The sequence below is a fragment of the Patagioenas fasciata genome, chromosome 5 (genome assembly GCF_037038585.1).
Source record: "Patagioenas fasciata isolate bPatFas1 chromosome 5, bPatFas1.hap1, whole genome shotgun sequence".
In the NCBI taxonomy this organism is placed as follows: domain Eukaryota; kingdom Metazoa; phylum Chordata; class Aves; order Columbiformes; family Columbidae; genus Patagioenas; species Patagioenas fasciata.
Genome location: NC_092524.1, coordinates 14,314,208 through 14,334,539, shown reverse-complemented (window position 1 = coordinate 14,334,539; position 20,332 = coordinate 14,314,208). Strand labels below are relative to the sequence as shown.

The 20,332-nt window shown below is 36.8% G+C and overlaps 1 protein-coding gene across 10 annotated transcripts in view; it reads left to right on the top strand.

Annotated features, from left to right (window-relative positions):
- Positions 1–20,332, top strand: part of PLEKHA7 (pleckstrin homology domain containing A7) — a 156,488-nt gene that overhangs the window by 46,676 nt on the left and 89,480 nt on the right. For 2 of the 10 annotated variants that reach the window (XM_065838383.2, XM_065838382.2), the window contains exon 1: positions 3,811–4,228. The exons of the other annotated variants lie outside the window; for them this stretch is intronic. In XM_065838383.2, the coding sequence (XP_065694455.1) occupies positions 4,158–4,228 (71 nt within the window). In that variant the 5' untranslated portion in view covers positions 3,811–4,157. Of the gene's footprint in view, positions 1–3,810; positions 4,229–20,332 lie in introns of those variants that run through there. 10 annotated transcript variants of the gene reach the window in all.

Sequence of the window (20,332 nt, the reverse complement as noted above, 5' to 3'; positions counted from 1 at the left end):
GGAAAAAGAAGACTTTCTATTATGTCTTCTAAGTACTACTCATTATATTGAGTATCTTTGTAGTATTTTCCTTGTAAGTAATACTGATATTTTCAAACACCATGTAAGAATTTTCCCCTATATAATATATTCAGGGAAAATATCAAATAGAACACTTTGTATGGGAGTAAATTACTGATTGATGGTATTGATGTTACAATAATTTCTGCATGGCGCTTAATTGTGTTGTTATGAATACTAAACATTTTAGATGCATTTAGATAGAACATTACATAACTGTCTACAATGTTTCTGCTTCTACCTCTAGACTTGATGAAGTTGATCTAGATTCCAGTAATGTGGTTAGTTCTCTTCCTCCTTCAGTCTGCCTTTTAGATTTAAACTAATTTTCCATTAGTTTACCAAGGATGCTACTTGTTTGAAATATCTGAAAGTGGTCATGAGCTTGCTTTTGTCCAGTCTTTCAGCCTGTCCCTGCTTTTTGAATCATAGAAACATAGAATAGATTGGGTTGGAAGGGACCTTCAAAGGTCATCCAGTCCAACCCTCCTGCAATGAGCAGGGACATCTCCAACTAGATCAGGTTGCTCAGAGCCACATCCAGCCTGGCCTTGAATGTCTCCAGGGATAGGGCATCTACCACCTCTCTGGGCAACCTGGGCCAGTCTTTGCCACCCTATTTCTTCTTCAGTGCAGGAATTTTCTTAGTGCAGAAAGTTTCTTCCTTGAAGTACAGATACACCCCAGTTAAGTATTACATACCTTTTCAACTAGCGGCATTAAATGCTGTAATGCCTGACAGGTCCATTACTTCAGTATTAAGGTCACCGTAGATTCTGGAACACACAGTATTTGTGCCTCAAACTTATTTTCTTTGTTTAATTTTGTTACAGCAAAGTAATAAGTACTACATGACATGCCATGCCAAGCAATACTAATGTGGTTATTTCTAAGTGAGTTTGTTGGCCCTGAAACACCAAAGTAAAATTCAAACAAACATGACTGCACAAAACCCACTTGTCTCTTTTATTGGAGGTGGTGTTTGACAAGTCAGAAGTTGTTCTATAGTGTAATCAATCCTGTATGTGGAAAGAAATTAAAGGGACACTTGGTCAGTGTTGGGTGTCATTGTGGAGGCTTTCTCTTTGACCCTTGCCAGATCTTCTCTTCTCCCTTTCACCCTCTTGTGCCACACTTTCCTTTCCTGTTTCCAAATCACTGAACTGGCATGATGCTTACCAGTGAAGGATTCTGCCTCTGTAAAGTTCACCTTAAGTTCAGTTTTTGTCTGCCTATTGTCGTCTCACTTATCCTCATATTTAAATGGTATGTAATGCTGTCCACCCATTTAAAAACTGTGTAGTTTCCACCACATTTTAAAATTTAAATGCCTTTTATATTTAAATTGAAATTTCAGAGCAATAATGCTTCTGTCGTGTTAGAGCTGGGAGCAGGAGACAAAAAGAAAGCTCTATTCTGAATATTCCCACACATCTTTTCCCTCAAATGCTACGGCTGTTTTTTTTCCTTCATAAATCTTTAATCAGAGGATTTCAATACTTAATTTTTTTTTTTTTTTTTTTTTGGTAATTCACTTTGCATCGTTCCTTTGCTGTCAGCCAGTATTTTCCTTATAATGTGGATAAGCTAGGCATTAGAGTAATAAGTGATTTTTGTAAAATGGCATGATGAGCCACTGGCAGCCTCTGTGACTCCTGGTTTATAAGTCTGTAATCTGCTGACTTGACACTAACTTTCTTTTCAGCTGGCAAATCAAATGGAAACACCCTAAATCCTGGTTGGGACTAATAATTTTTCTCAGATAAGAATTACTGGAGAAACGTGTTAATGCCATGATTATCGGTGTCAAGGAGACAGCAAATAAAACCATGAGTAAATATACAGGATAGTAATATAAGTGGTGTAGGGCCGTGCACACAGGGTGTCCCATGGTGTCCAAGCCCAGCAGTGTGGCAGGGTGACGTTCCTGGCCCAGCGCAGCTGTGGCTGTGGGGACAAAGGCTGACAGCACCTACCCCGGCAGCCCCGGTGAGGCACCAGGGAACCATGACTTGCACAACACACCTGGTAGAGTTTTCCTCTCACATGCACACAACTTTTTGCTGTTACCTGTGTGGTTTTTGGAAGTTGTGGGTTTTGGATTTAATGCTCCATGGTCGAGATGAGAGAGATTATGTTTATAAAAGCTGCTTTTTCAAGTTTCTGTAAAAATTCACCTGATGCCACAAGACATTTGTACTTGAATTGTCTTTTCAAGCTTTTTCTTCACTGCAAAGTGACATGCCCAGAAGCTTGTATGTTTTTTCATAGAAAAGAACAAAAACTTCTCTCTAGGCAAACTGTGCTCTTTTTGTGTTTTCCTGGCATTTTTATAGGACTTCAGAAATAGGTGCTATATGCGGTGACCTGTGGTATCTGTGTGTTATTCTGCGTGTGCGTTGCATTTATTGCATACGATGACCTGTGATTCCACAAGTTGTAGCTGTTGGGAACAGTCAGTTACTTGGCTGAACTCCATGTGTGACAGTGTACAGAGCTAATTAATAACCATTCTCATTTTTTTGAGGACCAAGCCCTTATTCTGAAATGTGTGATAATTTTGGTCTTTTTTTTCTCCCCTACTGTTTTATCTCCATTTGAAAAGTTTTGCAAATGAACCACCCTTTATTTACACCTCGACAAGTAATAGTTATGCGATGTGAAACATCACAGTGCTGTTAAAACATTATAAAAACAGTTAATATGAAAAAGAAACTAAGTATTTCACTGAGATCAGATTTAGTTTTAGATTTAAGATACCTTTAAGGTAGAAGAACAAGGTTCCATTCTCTTCAGTCAGGCTTTAAAAGGTATCTAGAATAATGACAAACTTTTGTACCACTTTCCTGATGACTGAGATGTTGATTATAAACTTGTGATAAACCTGGTGAAACCAATTCAGTCTTATTCCAAAACTGAGAAACAAAATAATGCAAGAGTATATAATATGTAATGGGCTAGTGGTATTAAATTCAACATTGCAATGTTTTCCAGTGCAGCTAGCACAGATAACGAAGTAATTTTAGAATTGGTTTTATTTAATATTTTGCTTAAACTAAGCAAGTCTTCATGTGAGGGCACTGTACACCTTCTTTACTCTAAGAGTAGTGTAGGTAGATAACAATTTAAGTCTATTTGACATTAGTCATGCTGCTGGGCTATACTGTGTCAACTCACACGTCTTCCTGCTTTCTAGTTGTCATTTCCTCTCCCGAGGCAGACATGCCTAAATACACTTGCATGCAACCTACCATTGTGCTGTATATCAACATAAATCTTGCTTTAGGTATTTCTTTGATTTAAGCTGTAGTAAAATACTATAGGAATGAATGCACATAATTTTATTTCTGTATTCAGTAGCTTAAATGATGTGGTTTAAGATTCCACCTCCTGTCCTTCCCTCCTGCTTTCCCACAGCTGAGAGTGTAGCATGATAGGATTCTTTTTCAGCAAGGGAAAACTCAGTATGTTTTTTTCATACTACTGTAATGTGCAATGCAATCTGATGCTGCTTATAAAACAATACTATGCATCTAACCGAAATTTCTAAAATAAATTTTTGTCACCGAGTTCAAGGTCACGGATCTCGTGCATTTTCAAGGAAATGGTTGTCAAGGGCTCAAATCGTGTTTCACCTGCAGTCTGGATGTTCATTAGCCGATAGGAGGGATTTGCGGCATTGGCAATAAGTTGTGCTGGCTGCTGGCCGACTGCCAGAGCAGAGCTGCTGTTGGAGGCAGCAGGTCTTTCTGCCTTGCGCCAGCCTCAAAGACACTGTGTTTTCAGGAGGAGTGTGGTGCAGGATTTTACGTTGAGTCAAAAACGACGCGCTGTCCTTGCTTCTCTGAAACGATTGCACGTTTATGATTTTGTAGTATGTGATGTCAGGAGGGTGTTGGCTTTTAGGAATTTCACTGTTGAGGAAGCAGTTTGAAATGCAGGCAGAATCTTCAAGACCTTGGAATATGCACTTGCTTTCTCTTTAGTTAGCTTGAAACAAATGTACAGATGGCTACATACATACCTATTTTTTTTTTTGTGAGGAATTAACATATGGAATATAGAAGCGACTTAAGTGGATACAATACCTGAAGGCAATGTCGAGTCAGTCTGGATTTTCAAACTCTGTTCCTCTACCGGGATATCCATTCTACCAGGTGCCATGCAGGTATATCGTGATTTAAGTTTTATCTTCTAATGCACTTGCATATAGAGCTGTAGCGTGATGCTTATGTTAACAGATTTTCTGTTTCCATTTCCTTGTTCTCTGAAAAAACTTAGGGAATCAGAGAATTAAGAAGCTGAAAAACAGAGGTACTGTTTTAGGATGCTATGTGCCTGACTTTGTAATTGGGTTTGCAGTTAGTTAAAGCAAATATTTTTTTTTGTTTCTAAGCATAATGAATATTTTGAGAGGTTTCCTAACTGGAAAAATGAAGTTTTAACCCTGGGGATTTTTTAAGTGAGTTATCTATTTAGATCTTTCAGTCATTTATGTATCAGTCATTTAGCAGATATCTATGGTGTTGAGAAATGGAAAATATACTGATTTCTAGAAATGTGAATAATTTAAAGTCTTTTCATGCGGAAGTGCATAAGGTAAATAAACAAAAGTACTTACTGTCATTATTTTAAGACAATTCACAAAAAAATATATGCATGGAAAGGTGATAAACACTAGCGTCGTGATAAAGCTTGATCATACAAGCTTCTTGTTTTATCTGTTTGACTCAACAGTCCTGTGTTATTAAAAATCCTTCCTTCTGAGAGTGCTGTATAACAGTTTTCTAGTGAATGGGTTGGATTCCAACCATGAAATGACTGTTCCTGCTGTGAAAGACTGTAATATTGCATAATAATTAGAGGGAATGTGTTACATTACTTCCTTGGCTGAAAGATCTCAGGTTTCTGGCACACCTTAGTAAAGGAATGTAATCTCTGTTTATTGTGTCTAAATCCGAAGTCTCTGCCTTTCATGCTGCAACAATAACAGAGGGAGGGGAAAATCAGGGTTGGAACAGGAGTTTTGTGCTATTACTCATCTTTCTGTAATGCATTTGAAGAGTAGGATAATAGAATAAGTTAATTATGAACATATTCATATCCAGAGAATAATATTCATAAACTGCAGCACCCAGTGGGAAGGGTTAGTTTTGTAAGGCTGCAGTGATAGTAATTTGTGAAGAGAAACAAAAGTGGTCCTATGTAGTTCATTTAAGCACTTTTCTTTGTGTTTCTTGATATAAATTCCTGCACTTACTTGCATATTTATGTCTCTGTAGCATTACTAGGCTGTTTGGTTGAAGATACCAGTAGGGTTTTATTGAAACCAGAGTTAGCCATTTAGAGGTCAACCACAGTGATTGCCTCATGGTTGTTGTCCTTTGGCCTAACTTTGGAGGATGCTGAAGTCTAGTAGCCCTTCTCCCTTTTTCTGGCCTTTTTTATTATAATTGGCATGAATAAGCTGGATATTAAAGACAACAGAAATTCAGTAAATAGCAGCTGACGTAAAAGCCTTCTCAGCCCAAAAGTATGTTAGGTGCTTACTCAAACACACACCTTTTCACTCCTATTCCTTGAGATCAAAATGACTAGAACCTGCCATCCAGCTCCCTGCTTTCCAGAGTGACTTTCTGGACAGAGTGAAGGTTTTGTGGGTGAGTTCCAAGTCCTCATCTCTGTGCTGTGAGAAGATACAGATTGAAGTTCTTGAACTTTCGGATCCCGGTTGTTTAACTGCATTTTATTGTTTTAGTTCTTTTCTCTCTGTTTCTTAAATGTTTTTAAATAGTTGTTCTGCATTTTAGTGAAGCCTGTGTTTAACAATTTTCAGATAACATAAGTAGTTTCTGTGATATGCAATTGAGATTGTTAAATCCTGTTTTACGTATGTAGAACTCAGTGGACTTACTTCCTTTCATCACTAAGTCATTCTGACTTTGTGACTCTGTTTTTGTTCCAGTACCTGTGAGGAGAAATTCTTTACATGGTCTATAACCACTGATAACTTAGAAGCTCCAGCTGTGTAAAAATTATTCCTGAAGTCATTCTAGAGCTTGTCCTCTGCAGATTTTTCTTCAGAATAGTAACATACATCTGTTTCTGTCTGGGGTGTAAGATAGATTACAGAGATAGGACGGAATTATGATTTTTAATTCTACTCGAGTTGGCATATTTTAGTGAGCGGACATTTTCTGGTAAAATAAATAGGGAGTGAGACTACTTTTTATCATAAGTGGTTTGTAATCTCTATGGAGTGGGGAGAGTTAGTACACATGCTAAGTGTGTACGGTGGCAGAGACCTTAGTCCAATGTGGCTTGCAACTGGACGGCATAAAAGCCTTGAACAGAGTTCTGGAAGAGCTCTGTCTTCAGGAAACTTTGCCTTTTGTGTAGACAAGATTAACTTTCAGAGATTAGAGTTATCATTGGAATTGCATGGTGTTTGGAATGGATTGTGTTTTCCATTACACATAAGGAGTAATAGTTTTTGTATGACATTTTTGTGAAAATGTGGTCTGAAGTATTGATGATAGCCTGTTCTGGAATAGTGTACAATCAGCATTTTGTTTATTTATGGTTTGGGTTTGCTTTTTTTTTTTTTTTTTTTTAAGGTTGCCTGGGATGTTGTTTATACTTTATCTTGGAAAAGACCAAGATACAGTCTCAAACTCAGGGTGGCATGATCTCTTGGTTGGCTGTGAATTATGGAATTCCTTAAATCAGGAGTTCATCTTGGGGACTGGTTTTGAGATGTAACTAGGTTTTGGTGTCCATCCATTGCAGAATTGGAATTTCTTGGGAGCATTTCCATACTCAGACAAAATTTACAGATTAATTGCATTTATATTGAGATTGATAACAAATTTCTTGTTTCTTTTATGGCACAACATAAAATATCTAATCTAGATATTAGTTGTAGAAGATATTCCATGTGATTGAAAAAAACACTTCCTCAAGTAATTTATCATCTTTGGTTTTTACAGATTTGGTATTTATTACAGAAATTCAAAGAAAATATCACCATCTGTGATTCTTGTATTTAAGATAAGTAGCAGCAAATGTAAAATTAGCATTGGTGGTTAAACTATAAATGATAGCCAAAGCATGCAAGTAAATCTGCTATGTGCCATGTTACAGCAGCTAGAATGGCATTCGCCAAATAGCTTGCATTTTTTCACCTGATTAATGTTGTAATGTTAGTTTTCTTCCATATGTAGTGCAGAGTGAAATATGTTCAAAAGATAGTTTTTGAAAATATGCTTTTAACGCTTTGATTTTTCATTAGCTTAATCAGTAGGGATTAAGAACAAAGTTTTCCCTGGCAGAGCTTGCAAAGGCTGTGCTCATGTCTTTTTTCCAGTTAGACTAGTATGGCAAGAGACCTTTTTTGTAAAAACATTTGCTATTTCTCATTGCTTTAGGCTACTACAGGAGAAGGTGGGTAGCCTCATGAATTTTCCTTTGGCAAAGAGAAGAGATCTGTTGTCCAAGCCATGTTTGAGAAGAGAGGACACAGCTCTCAGCACCACTGGGATATTAGTAGATTGTGGCCATTTTTAAAAATGGTTCTTGTTTTTATGTTTGCCTTAAAAATACACATTCAAAACCAATTTTGAGTAGTAGGACTTGTTTTGTGTAGAAGGAGTTACATGTCTGTCTTCACACAGAAATGTGAGGCAATACAAATGCAGTACCCTGTCTCAGCTGTGGAACGATTGCTAGGGGCTCTGTAGTGCAGTTGGGGTGCTGCCGGTGGACTGTGACACTCTTCATAAGAAGACTCCTCTCTAGAAAGAATCTTCTTGGTTCTGACACAGATGCAGAGGGGTCAAGACAGGGGTGTTCTGCATAGTTGAAGGATCTTGTAGTTTCCAGTAGCTGCATTTGAAGTCACAGAATGGTTTTTAGGGTTTATCAGGGCTGTTGTAGTCCTCTGGCATAACCAATAACAGAGCCTTCTGCAGCCCTTTGGAACACTGGAATTTTATCCTCTAGGGAGGTTGATGGAAACCGTGTTCACAACAAGAGGCTCCTGTTCATATCAAGTCTTCTGGGGAACTGCATGTGCTATAATACTTCCATCTTCTAAAAAAGAAAAGGGATAAAAAAAAAAGGCTATCCAGTGAGGGAGAGTGAAAACTTGTAATTTTGTGAATTCAAGATGAGTCTATTGCATCTGCGCAGTTGATTCCAGATGTAGTAACGCAGATTCCATCAGGTGGTAGCAATATTGTAAATAAACTGTTATAATTGATACAAACTAACAGTGCTGAACTGTGGAAAGGGAAGAAATCTTGCAGCGTTAAGCTGCTGCTTTTCCTTTGACAAGGGAGCCACTGACCACTTCAAATGTTGGTCTTCAATTAGCATCCATTTCTTAAATTAAAATAAAAACCCCAAACTTGCTGTATTTTAGGTAGAGTAATAAATCTTGATCACCTCCATGTTATAAAGTGTTAGGAGAAAGTGAGTGCTTTCAAAGAAATGAAAAAATTACTGACTTTTCTTTGTAGCGTAATCCAACAAATTTAGTTACACTAAAATCTTTGAGAAATAATGAGATCAGGCAAATAGCAATCAAGAATAATTAAAAAAAAATTAAAGTATTTATTTGTTTGGTAGTGTTAACCCAAGTCCCGGGTAACTATTTAATGTTGCTGTTCTAAAGATTCAGCAGTAGGTGTGTGTATGTCATGGATTTACAGGTGCACTTGTCTTGGGATAACTAAATCAGTTGAACAAAACTGCCTGTATTTTTTTGTTCTCTGTTGGTTTGGAGCTGTTCCCTTTCGCCTGCAGAGAGATGAGGAGGAGAAAGAGGAGGGCAAGATTTTTGTCAAAATCTACAAAATATATGGAAGAGCATAGTGTGCTAAATTCAAGCTTGCTTTAGAAGCTGTTTCCCCAGAGAATTTGTGTTTTTATATATGCCTACAATAAAATGTAGCTTTCATATTGGGAAAGGGAGGTTGGTCTCTGCTTTTTAGATGGATAATTCCTTTTTTGAGACTTGGGAAGCACCAGTGAAGAAAGCTGGTGCTGCTATTACTAGCTATCTCCTTGATGTCTAAAAAGGAATATATTAAATTCTGATTTAAGAAAGAGAATTATCAAAATCCAAAGAAGACATTTTTATATGTTTTATCTTCTGCAATGTTTAAAATGTGAGCAGGCTATTTTTATATTAAAATGATTTGAACATTGTATAATTGCTTTATAGGCAAATGTAAAGATTGCTTTTAAGCAAAACACCCCCCCCCCTTTTTTTTTTTCCAAGGGGCCTCATGATTAGAATGTCAGCAGTTATTTGGGCTTGACAGAACAAACAACGCATTAAAAAGCTTGACATAATAAAAAGTAACTCATTAAGCAAGATTGAACTTGAAAAAAAGAGTTTTGCTTGCAGGGAGTAAATCTTAAGTACCGGCTGCTCTCTGGGAAGACAATATGATAGGAGAGCTTAAAGACAAGGAAGGTTACAAGATCACCATCTCAAAGTTTTGTTCAGAAGATCCAAGCACAGAATCGTGAGTGAGAGATGTTAATGGAGGAGTGGGCTGGTGTTGTGGTTCCTGTGTGATTTTCCTTCGTTGCTTGCGTGGAGAAATGGAGCTGGGTAAGAATGCTGTTCTCACAAAATGCCTCTGGTATGGGATGTCTCTTTGCTCTGCCTTATCTCCTACCTCTCCCTCCCCACCCCTTTTTCTCTGCTTTAGTTTATTCACTTAAAAACACCAAACAAAAAAAACAACCAACAAAACCCCAAACAAACTAACTCCCCTATTCTGTCTTATTTGAACTGGAAATTGAAAGCCTCAGCTCCTTGCGAGCAACCAGTAGATCAACACAATCCTACACGTGGCACCCTTGTGATCTATAGAACCAGCTGTGAAACTGCCAGTGCTCGATGCTGTTCCAGCGCTGAACTGAGCATCAACAACCTTGTGAAAGGCTGGCAGTGGAACGCGCCGAGTTTCACCCTTGTTGAGTTGTATTTGGGTATTGCCGTCTTGAGGTGTGCGTGTCACTTCTGGCTTCCTCAACCCACGTTACCTTCTGGATCCTCAGGTCTCATTCCACATTCCTGGCGTGGCTCATGTTACGCTTCTTGGTAAGGATGTAATCAGATGAATGCATGGCCGATTGCAACGATTCATTATAAATCATTCTGTCAGAAAAGAGGAAACTGTGAGGGGAAAAATGCGAGCGCTATGAGAATGTTACCTGTTAAGTGTCCTTAAAAGGAGATGAAAGTATCAACTGCGTATGATGCAAAGCAATAGCTCTGATGTGGATTGCTTTTCTAATTAATTCTGACTGAAACTTTGAATATTTCTTTTTGTTTATTTTGTGATATCTGGTATTTCAGGCTCTTATGCACAGAAACGTAATTGTAGTTCTTCTAATGACATGGATATTTGGTTTAGCAGAACCAGTTACAACAAGTTCTTTGTTACTGTTTTCTTAACAGCTATTTTCTAACATATTCTTCATTATTTATAAAAAAGGAAAATGTCAGGCATAACTAGAGATTCAGATGTAAAATCTTTTGTACTTCCATTATTTGGAGGATTTCAGCATGAAATGGCAGCTTGTTTCTGTATTTTTTTAATGTTGTGCTTTATTTCTGTTGATTGAGAGGAGTTTGTGCTTATGTGTGCACCAAAAAAAATTGCTCTGTTGGTATAAATATACGCAAACTTGGTTTCCTGAGTGATAATGGTTGTTCAGAATTCTGTTCAGTTCTTATTTCCATTACCATTTCTACCTCAGCAGTTGATCAATCTACTTATGGAATTAAGTTAACGAATTATCACGGCTCTTGGTTCTGTATTGGACTTCCCAAGATTTACACTGTGATTGCTCCTCTTAGAGCTGAAGCTACCTGGGTACCTCTTGGATCCTTGTAAAGTCCTTACAGAGTTGCGTCTAGAGGTTTTCTGAGATCTACCTGGTGTGTTTGGGGATCTGGGTTATGCACCAAATGTACGTCAAAGAACCATCCTATAACACAGAGAATTTCTCTCTTAATTACATTAGTTTTGAAATTAAATATGGAAACTAACTTTGTGTTTTAGAAATTGAGCCTAGAGAGAAATATTGTTCTTTCTAGTATATGTAAAAGAAACATTGACTTGTAATAAATCCTGCAGTTCAAAGGGTGGTCCTAGAAATGGTCCTGGTTTGTGTATTATTTAGTTGATAATTTGAGAAATGTAAACTAAGAATTTGTTACAATTGGGTTTGGAGAAAAAAAGTTGAAGCACTGGCAGAAACATTATGAGGCATAAATTTACATATTTCTTCTTTAAGCAAATTCAAAACTTATTAAATCAGGAATGAGAACATTGCAGGAGCTTAAAAGTTATTTATAAGACAATTAACTATAAGATAATTATAAGCCATATAGTGATTTATGTTTAAATTTGAATACGTGTCAGCTAATATTTGAATTTAACAAATTGTTAAATATAGATTGTATCTATTCAGATAAGATGTAGGTTATATTTAGTCTCCCTTTTTATGCTGTTATTTTGGCAGTTGTAGGATTTATTACATTGTTAATCCAGTTTCATGAGTCCTGCAATTCATTTGAAGGACATCTTCCTGCAGAAAATGAGCATAAATTTGAGTGTTCATAAACAGATACTTATATATTCCATTTTTAGATTTTTTTTTGCAAAAAATAGACTACTTCTTTCTCACATGCTGAAGAGAGCCATCTTAAAGTCACTTACTTGAAACAGATGGTCAGTCCTGTTGACGTATTAATGCCTCTGTGTGCTGCTGAGATGACTGCAATGCAGATAATGCTGATGTGCGAGCCTTTTCAGAATTTACATCAGGTTTTCAGCTCCTGTAGGAAGTTTCATTTCCTCATAACTTTAGGTAAGGAATAATCAGCTGCAGAAGACAAACAATGACAGTGGAGAAGGTTGTCATGGCTGAGATGATGAGCTCATGTGGGGAGGGTGCCAGGGCACTCTGTAACCACACTGCTTCCCGAGCATGACTGTCTCAGGGACAACTTGCCCCAAGTGACAAACACAATGAAATTAAAACCCCTGTAATTTTCAGGCACTGTGCGTTAGTCTTTCAATTGGAAGCTCTTGGATATTGTACTATTAAGTTTTACTTGCTATGACTTTAGTGACATTACTTCTGTCTTCCCTGTGGCTACTGCCTTCTTCTGAAGCAGGACAGAATCTTTGCTGTTTTCTTTTACTCCCCAAATTCCAATTGAGCCTGCACTTGGAGATCTGTAGCACTTATCCTCCTCTTCCCCTGTAAGTTATCCACGTTTTACCTCCTGCTTTAACTACATCATCCGTTTAAAAAATCCATTTCTTGGCTCTCCTGTTAAACTGCATCAAGTTCAAGCTTGTCTTTCTTGCTTTAAGACATGTCATTAGCTCTGTCCCCACTCTGGTTTCTTACCAGTTTGCTCCCTCTGTTAAAGTCTATTCAAATGTGGCTGTAGTAACAATGATTTATTCTACGCTTGTCTGCTGTTGACTAGGTAAGATTTCTACATTTTAAATATGTCCTGGTGTACAGAATTTGTAACTATTGGTGTATAACAGTAGTTATTCAATTATTGCTGTTCTGAAAACTATATTGTCTGGTCTTTCTCAGCCTATTCTGGCTTTTACTGATTTCCCTCCCCTCCTGTTCCCTTTCAGGTAAAAGCTGGAGTGTTTCTCTTTGATTTTTCTAGAGCCCTTCTGCCTTTTCTATTGCTCTAAAAGATGCCTGAAGGGAAATACAAGACAAAGTTGGAGCATTACCCACAATCATGGACTCTTTTAATTGAAGTCTTTTAGATTAAGTGCTTTTGTCTTCTGTTGATGTGATGTGAGGGAAGGTGTGTTCCAGGTGATGTCAGAGATCTAGAAATATTGTTCACAAGAGTTTCTTTGTTTTAAATTGTTCACACTAATGAAAAGTCAGCATGTCTGTGTGGATTAGAGACATGTATGTATATTGTCTTGTAGGTCAACTGGATTTTACTTAGAATGATTTTCAGGTACGTCCACAAGATACTTCTGTTTAACTCCAGATTTTGTGAGCTGTTCTGTGATGTCTGTAGAACAGTAGCAAGTGTTGATAAAGCTTTTGCATGGGGAAAGATGCAATCAAGTTTCTGTTCCAATTCTGGCTATTCGTGTGGAAACCTTGCAGGCAGGTTTATTTTATCCCTGCTCTGTGTTACCATAGATGGATAAAATGCAGAATATTGAGTTTGTGCCGTGTCAATTTGTATACTAAAATCTAAGTTCACGGTTCAGAATTGTTCCAATTGTGGAAAAGCAACGCTGATCTGTTAATGCCAGCTAAGAGTCTTTTATGCTCCTTCACTGTATTTATTGCTGCTGTCTGCCAGTTCTACCTTATTTCCATGTGCTGAAAACAGTAGGGAAATCTTCAGTGGATTTGCTAATGTAAACTTTTCTATTGCTGTGCACCATAGGCCTTGATTTCCCTCCATTGTGCTTTCCCTCTACATTCTTTTCTGCCCACTCTCACCCTGCTGGGTCATGATTTGCTGTATTTGAGATGCTAACAGCTCCTAAAGATAAGCCCCTTATTTTTAAGCACAAGATGTTCTGAAAACCTCAGTTGCTTGAATGTCATAATTTTAAATGTTTTAAAACCTAGATTTTCCTAACAGCTAAGCTATAGAATGGTTGTACTTCGGAAGTTTGCATAGTCTACTTACTACAGTGATTTGAAAGAAACTTCCTGTGTAGTTTGCTAACACTAATGCATATTAAAATATACTTCTAAAGTGTTCTCTAATCTTTCTAGATGCAGTTTAAACTTGGGTAGAGCGTGGTTTATCAAAGTTCACAAGCGTACTCCCATAATCTTTGGGTTTTGTATTATGACTATGAATTTGTAGACATTGGAGCCATTACAGATATGTAATAAGTTGCAGCATCTATTCTTCTTCAGAACTAGAGGGGTTAGGAACTTCTATAAGTGTTTGGGATTAGGTTCTTTGAAGCAATGCTGTTGCCTAGTTAGTTCTGTTAAGTAATTGTGTCCCAATACATTAATCCATTCTTTGCTCTGTTATTTTTAAACTGTTACCTCTTCATTGGTTGTTTTTACAGTTGTGAACATCCTTGTGCTGTTGGTTTTTCTCGACAGTTTATTCAGTGTCTCATTGCATCAAGTATGGCATATGAAATACAGTTTGAATACTAGCCAGAACTTTTTTGGTGGAGTGATCGTTGTTAATCTGCTGATCATAGTTAAGTGCACTGATTTGGAAATGGAGATCTGTAAGTGTTAGGACATGCATCTTGGATCCAAGCCGTAAATGTTTATATACTTCACAGAAATCTGATTAAATGCTGGCAGCCTTCACTGAAGCCCAGCTGAAGGCACCATGTATTGCGCAAGCTTTTGTGGTTCAAGTTTAGAAATGTAATTCAACTATCTGACTAATTCAACATTCCCTTTCTGGGCAGTGGGAAGAAAAAATGCTTTAGAGCGAATTCATAACCTCATTGATTGTCCCATGTAAACCTGCAAACACTAGTTTGAATGCACAGGTTGCTTTTACAGGGCCATTACACTGCTGTCAGCCTTCTGACATATGACAGTTTGTGTCTTTAAAACTTGGAAGTCAGAGCTATGCCAACAACTCAGTACTCAGTACTGAGACCATCCTTTTGAGCTTAAATCATTGTAATTTGTTTGTGGTTGGTGTCTATTGCTTCCTTTCAGCTGTTGCTTCATTCTGGATTCAGAGTAGTGGTGACAGGGCTCCAGTCATGATGTGCTCAGTGGCACATATTACTGTGTTCTTGGATGGAGAATTCTCACATACACAGAAGCTGAGGAAGTTTTCTTCAGAGGTAAAGAGGGCAGAAGGAAGAAATAGCAGATGTCTCTAGGACAGAGGTGACTTCGGCGTCTTCATATCAGACAACTGTAAAGCTGCTGCTTGGACTTCAATTAATATTTTCACCAAAAAAACCCCCACATAATTCTATTACTTGGGTCAGATGCGCTTGGTAATTTGGTGTTTGCTTAAGTAAGCATCCTCTTACACTCTTTTGGAAAAATGCTGCCGAAATAGCGAGAGCAGAAACAATAACTTAAACGGTGCTTGAAAAAGAAATTAAGGTTGCTTCTTTACCATCGTGCCATCAGGCATCCTGTCCAATTTGCTCATTTGTTGCTCTTTTTAGGATTAAATATTTTTTATTTTTTCGTGATTTATTCTTCTCATGAAAATGGTCTTATTTTTGTGACACACTTCTATTTTGCAAAGTACTGATGCCCGGCAAGTATGTTTCAAAGAAGGTGCAGTCTGTTTGCTGCCTATTTGGATCACTGAGTTTTGGTGCTAGTGCACGACTTCACACGGGAATCTAATCTGGCAGTAAATGTATGTGCGGTCACTGAGTAATCACTAGGACCTCTCACTGAGAGTATCTTCACATTAATTCCTTGAGAGTTTCTTTTGTTTGATTAGCAAAGAGCAAAAGATTTTTAGCTGTGGTTTACTGTGAATGTAGAGCCAAAAGGTCTTTTACTGGAGAGGCTGTGGAGCAGGTAGTATGTCTGAACACTCTTCTGAGGCAAATGATTTTGTGGTCTAAACAAGCGAAGAACTTTAAAGATTAGAAGTACTAAATATACAACACAACTTAACATGTACTGTTTTCCTATTTTGAAAGAGGTGGTTATAATTTTAGCTGGGAACTTGCTTTCTCTAAAACTGTAACACATGCTGAAATGTCACACCCTTTAAAATCTAGTATTTACATTTTTCTTCTAATACACTACTTGCCTTATATAACATATCTTGATGTTTGTGAATTTGGAAGTTCTTTATGTTTAAGATCTCTCAGGAGAACAAAATAATGATTGAAATTATTTCAGTGGCCCTTGGGCTAGAAATAGGTAGTCTGCTCAATATGATTAATATTACTGGCATCTGGAAGCTGTTATTTCTGAGTTACTGCTTCTTTCAACTAGTGACACTCGTGTTTTGATACAACAGAAGTTAAATGCTTCTGTGCATAGTACAAATTACAGTATTTATAGGATTTGATGAATTGCCAAATATGAGGGCTTTATAATTAAAGAAATAAAATTGGAATTACTTACTAGCCCCCCTTTTTTTTTTTTTTGATGTTTAATATTATGAGTGCATGTCAATAGTTGATACTGGCTTTCATCACTTTATAATTTTACCAATAAACTTTAAAATATAAAGAATCTAACATAAAAGTCTTGTAAAGCACAAGTGTAATTAGATATTGCTAATAGGTGAGGTCTGTTTCCCAGAACAAAGCCAAAGGCTCCAGTAACAGAATAATTCTTCTGAGCCCTTTAAATAGACAGTGTATGATTAAGGTGCAAGTCAAAGTGCTGAAGATAGCCAGCAAAATATTTAGAATGATTTAAGCTAATAAATAGGTAGTTGGCAGGATTAAAATTTATTTCTCTATTTTGGATATGATTTTCAGGAATCCTTCATTTTCAGTTACTGAAAGGTATAGTAAATCTCCATGGAGCCAAGATCACTTGTTTCTCACCTGACTTGTAATACTGGTTAAGCTTCAAGTAACACAGGAACAAATTTTAGTACCAAAAGGAAAATACAACTTTGAGATATAAGGACATGTATAAATCTTGTTATTTTTATTACCATTTTAATGGTTATATCTAAAGATATAACTCTAAAAGAACTACCACAGTGTGGATCGTTCATCTTGAATTCTGATCTTCTTTTTATTTTCCTTCTTTAGAAAATCTTATCCGTTGTTGAAGTGAAGTCTGCTGCATTTTAGCTGATGAGTTATATCATAACACAAGCAACTTGCACATCTCTCCATTCATAATAGGCACAGCTCTGAGTGATCAGCTATAAGACAAATAGCTAGTTCTGACACTTCTTAAAAAGACTTTGCTTTCTGAAGTGATACTGGCAATTGATATCACTTGAGGCTTTTGTGATAAGGATTGATTACATTAATATTTCATAAAAACCTCCATTCAGGCGCTGCATCTTAGTGATTTACTGTCTTTACCAACCCAGTCTGGATTCAAGATATTGATGTAAATAATTCCATTAGTCCCCCTGATTCCTTTGGTCCCTGGAGGACATTTGGCATAAATCAGTGTTAGTGACAAAACCCTTACAGGTTTTGAACATTATATTTTATAGTGGGATGGTTTAAACAAAGTAAATACAGGTTATTAATGCTATAGATTTTCATTTAGTTGATTTTTTTTTTTTTTTTTTTTGTTCCTAGTCAATATAGATGCTAGATTTTCTTATTTTATGCTGATGTGGAACATTCTGCCTGTAGAACTTGCTAAGCTGTGTGAATAAGTCTGCTGTTGTTAAATGGTGCATTTTAGAAAGGCAATCAGCATGCAGCATTGCTTGGTCATTATTTGGAACAATATGCAGAAATAAAGGGCTTTGACTCTCCACCACTTCTTGCCCTTGCAGTAATGAGTAATTCAACACTAACTCTTCATAAAAGGACACTTTGTTTTGTAGAAAAAGATGTACATATTTTCTGAGAATAGTCAACTACTTTTTGTCCTTTGCTGCTTGATTGAGTGCCTTAATTAATTCCAATGACAATAGAAATGATGCCCTTGCTTCAGAAAAAATAAGAAACCAAACCATTCAGCTGCATAGGAAATTAAAAACTGAGATGAGAAGTTTTTTTATGTGCTATATCTAGCAGTTGTGGACTGTTTAACATGTACTGTTCTTTTGTTTCCCCATCTGTGTTCTTCGAATGACTTAGCTGTGGTTTAGTTCTGGGGCTGTTCTCTCTAGACAAATCTGAGGCTTCTGCAATACTTGTGAAGAACTTCGCTTCAGTGCTGTGCTTTTGATCAGGCTTGCTGAGTATTGCTGGTGAAACTATGTGTTTGGCTCAGACTGTGATACTGTGATACTTAAGTCTACAAATGCTGAATTTCATGCTGCTTCTCAAAATGTTGAGTTTCCTGTCATCTCTCTTACTTTCAAGAGATTAATAGTTAGTTCAGGATTCTCCATGCAACACTGCCTTCTCATTGACTTGAAGATCTTACTGATCAATAAAAACTTACTCTTTCTCACTGTATTGAACAGGTTTTTCATTGAACTTGAAACTTTTCAGTATTGCTAGTTTCTGAGTGTCCTTGCTGAATGTTTGTTTTAGAACTCTTTCACCAAAAGTGCTTTTCTAGATTGAATTTGTATTTCCTATTCAGGACATCCTGTTATATCAGGCGAAGTAACTTTTCTTTGTTCCTTTCTGTTTTTCTTCTGTTGCTTTGTTTCGACCTTCACATTGCAGTTCATCACGTTGGCTGTAGTCTCTGCTTAAAATGTTCGTGTCCTGGGGAACTGGAATTAGTTCTCATTCATCTCTTCGTCTTTGTTGTTTGTTGTAAACAACTGTTGCTGTTTACTTGTTTCATTTGCTCAAGCAAGGAATTTAAAATGTCATATTCACATATTCTGTGAAGATTACACACGCTTTTGTCTCTGTAAACGTAAGCATCGGTGTATAATAGAGTGGCTTTCGGGCATCTGTGAATACTGAAGAATCTGTATGAATGCAGCTGTTACTTCAAGTAGGTATGCTTGATTAAAACAACATGGGAGAAAGAATCCCAACACTTTACTGATTAGGATGGCATCTATTCTGTAGGAATTTATTTGCATAATCTAAATTTACATGCCTAGTGGTCAATTTTTTTTCTTATGAGGTAAGCAAATGTCCTTAATATCAAAAGAAAAAGTAATTTTTTTGCCTAGACAATCTAACTACATTTCCTGTTGATTCATGTATCACTTATTTGTATATTATACAATTTCTAACCAACATAATTACTCTGATTCCTGTATAAATACTAGTTTTTCTGACATTTTGCGTTTTTGTATTCATTTATATATTCTTGCATCATACTTTATTTTAAAACCCACTTTTCCATATAGGACATGTCGTGATGGATTTAGGCCAAGAAGTAATTTCTTTTTCTTTGTTGCATGATCTAACCTGATATTCCAAATATACTTCAAATACTGTTGCCTGATGATAGGCTACATTATATAAACAGCTACAAAAAGTGGTAAATTTTGAGGCTATCAAGCTGTATCTTTTTGCCAGCTTGTTAAAGTATTGCTATGCAGTTACACAAAATAACACCTGTAGTTTGTGTTTTGTGGTAGCATACAGAAAAATTACCACTAAGTGCTCCTCTTTTTATCCCCTTGTGTTTGTTGATCAGGGAGCTGAAAATATTTTCTAATCTGCAGGATTGTTTATGCACAATGTGATTAATGAATAGCCCTGTCAAGTTCAGGGGTTGATGTTTAAGAATCTGCAGGATCCAAAACATCATGGTTTTTCTGAAACAAATATCTAGAATATTATTTTTATAAAACCCCACAACAGTACTTAGAAGAATCATCTTTATTTTCCCCCAAGACTAGAATCTTTCATGCTGTTGGAACAATTGGAAAAGATGAGATGCCTTGTCCACAGCTTTGCCTCTAGTCTGATACTTAGACAAGTCAGTCCCTTATAGACATTTTAGATTTCCCCCTGAGGTGGCTTACAAACCTTAGTTGCATTGACATGGAGAGAATTCTGCCAGCTGTCCTAAAATTCATATTCACCAAAGTATTTGATAAATAGCAAATGTCAAATCTAAACGTGCGTGTGTGGGAAATTATAAAGAGCACAATGCTTGTGGGGAAAAAAATATTATTGAAATCTGAAATTGGTGTTTTAATTTTTTTTAGAGAGTAGAATTTTGTTTTGCTCAAGCTGTCAGCAGAGTGAATGGCAGTAATTAAAAATTCCTATTGTTGTCTCTAGGCGTGAAAAGGTTTTGTTGTTGTCATGGTGACAGTTGAGTGACAGCTTCAAAGTGAGTAATTGCTACTGAGAGCTCCATTATGAACACTTAAATGTTTCAGAAAGGATTTCAGGATGGAATAGGATTTCTTTACCCGGCTTTCAAAACATCTTTTTTTTTTTTAACCTGATGTTTTTGTATGAAAAAGTGGTGTCTAGGTGACTGTTTCAGATGGTTCTTTTTAAGAGCCATGTGAAGTATCACTGGTAATTGCTTTTTCTTGCCCTGCTCTGAAGAGAAGGGCCAAATTCACAGAACTGTTAACAGACTCAGTTGGTCAGAGTTCACAGCACCCTGCAGTCTGTATACTGAATTGTTCTCTACTGCTCTCACAGCAGAGGTGTGCATGCATTTCACTATAGAAGAT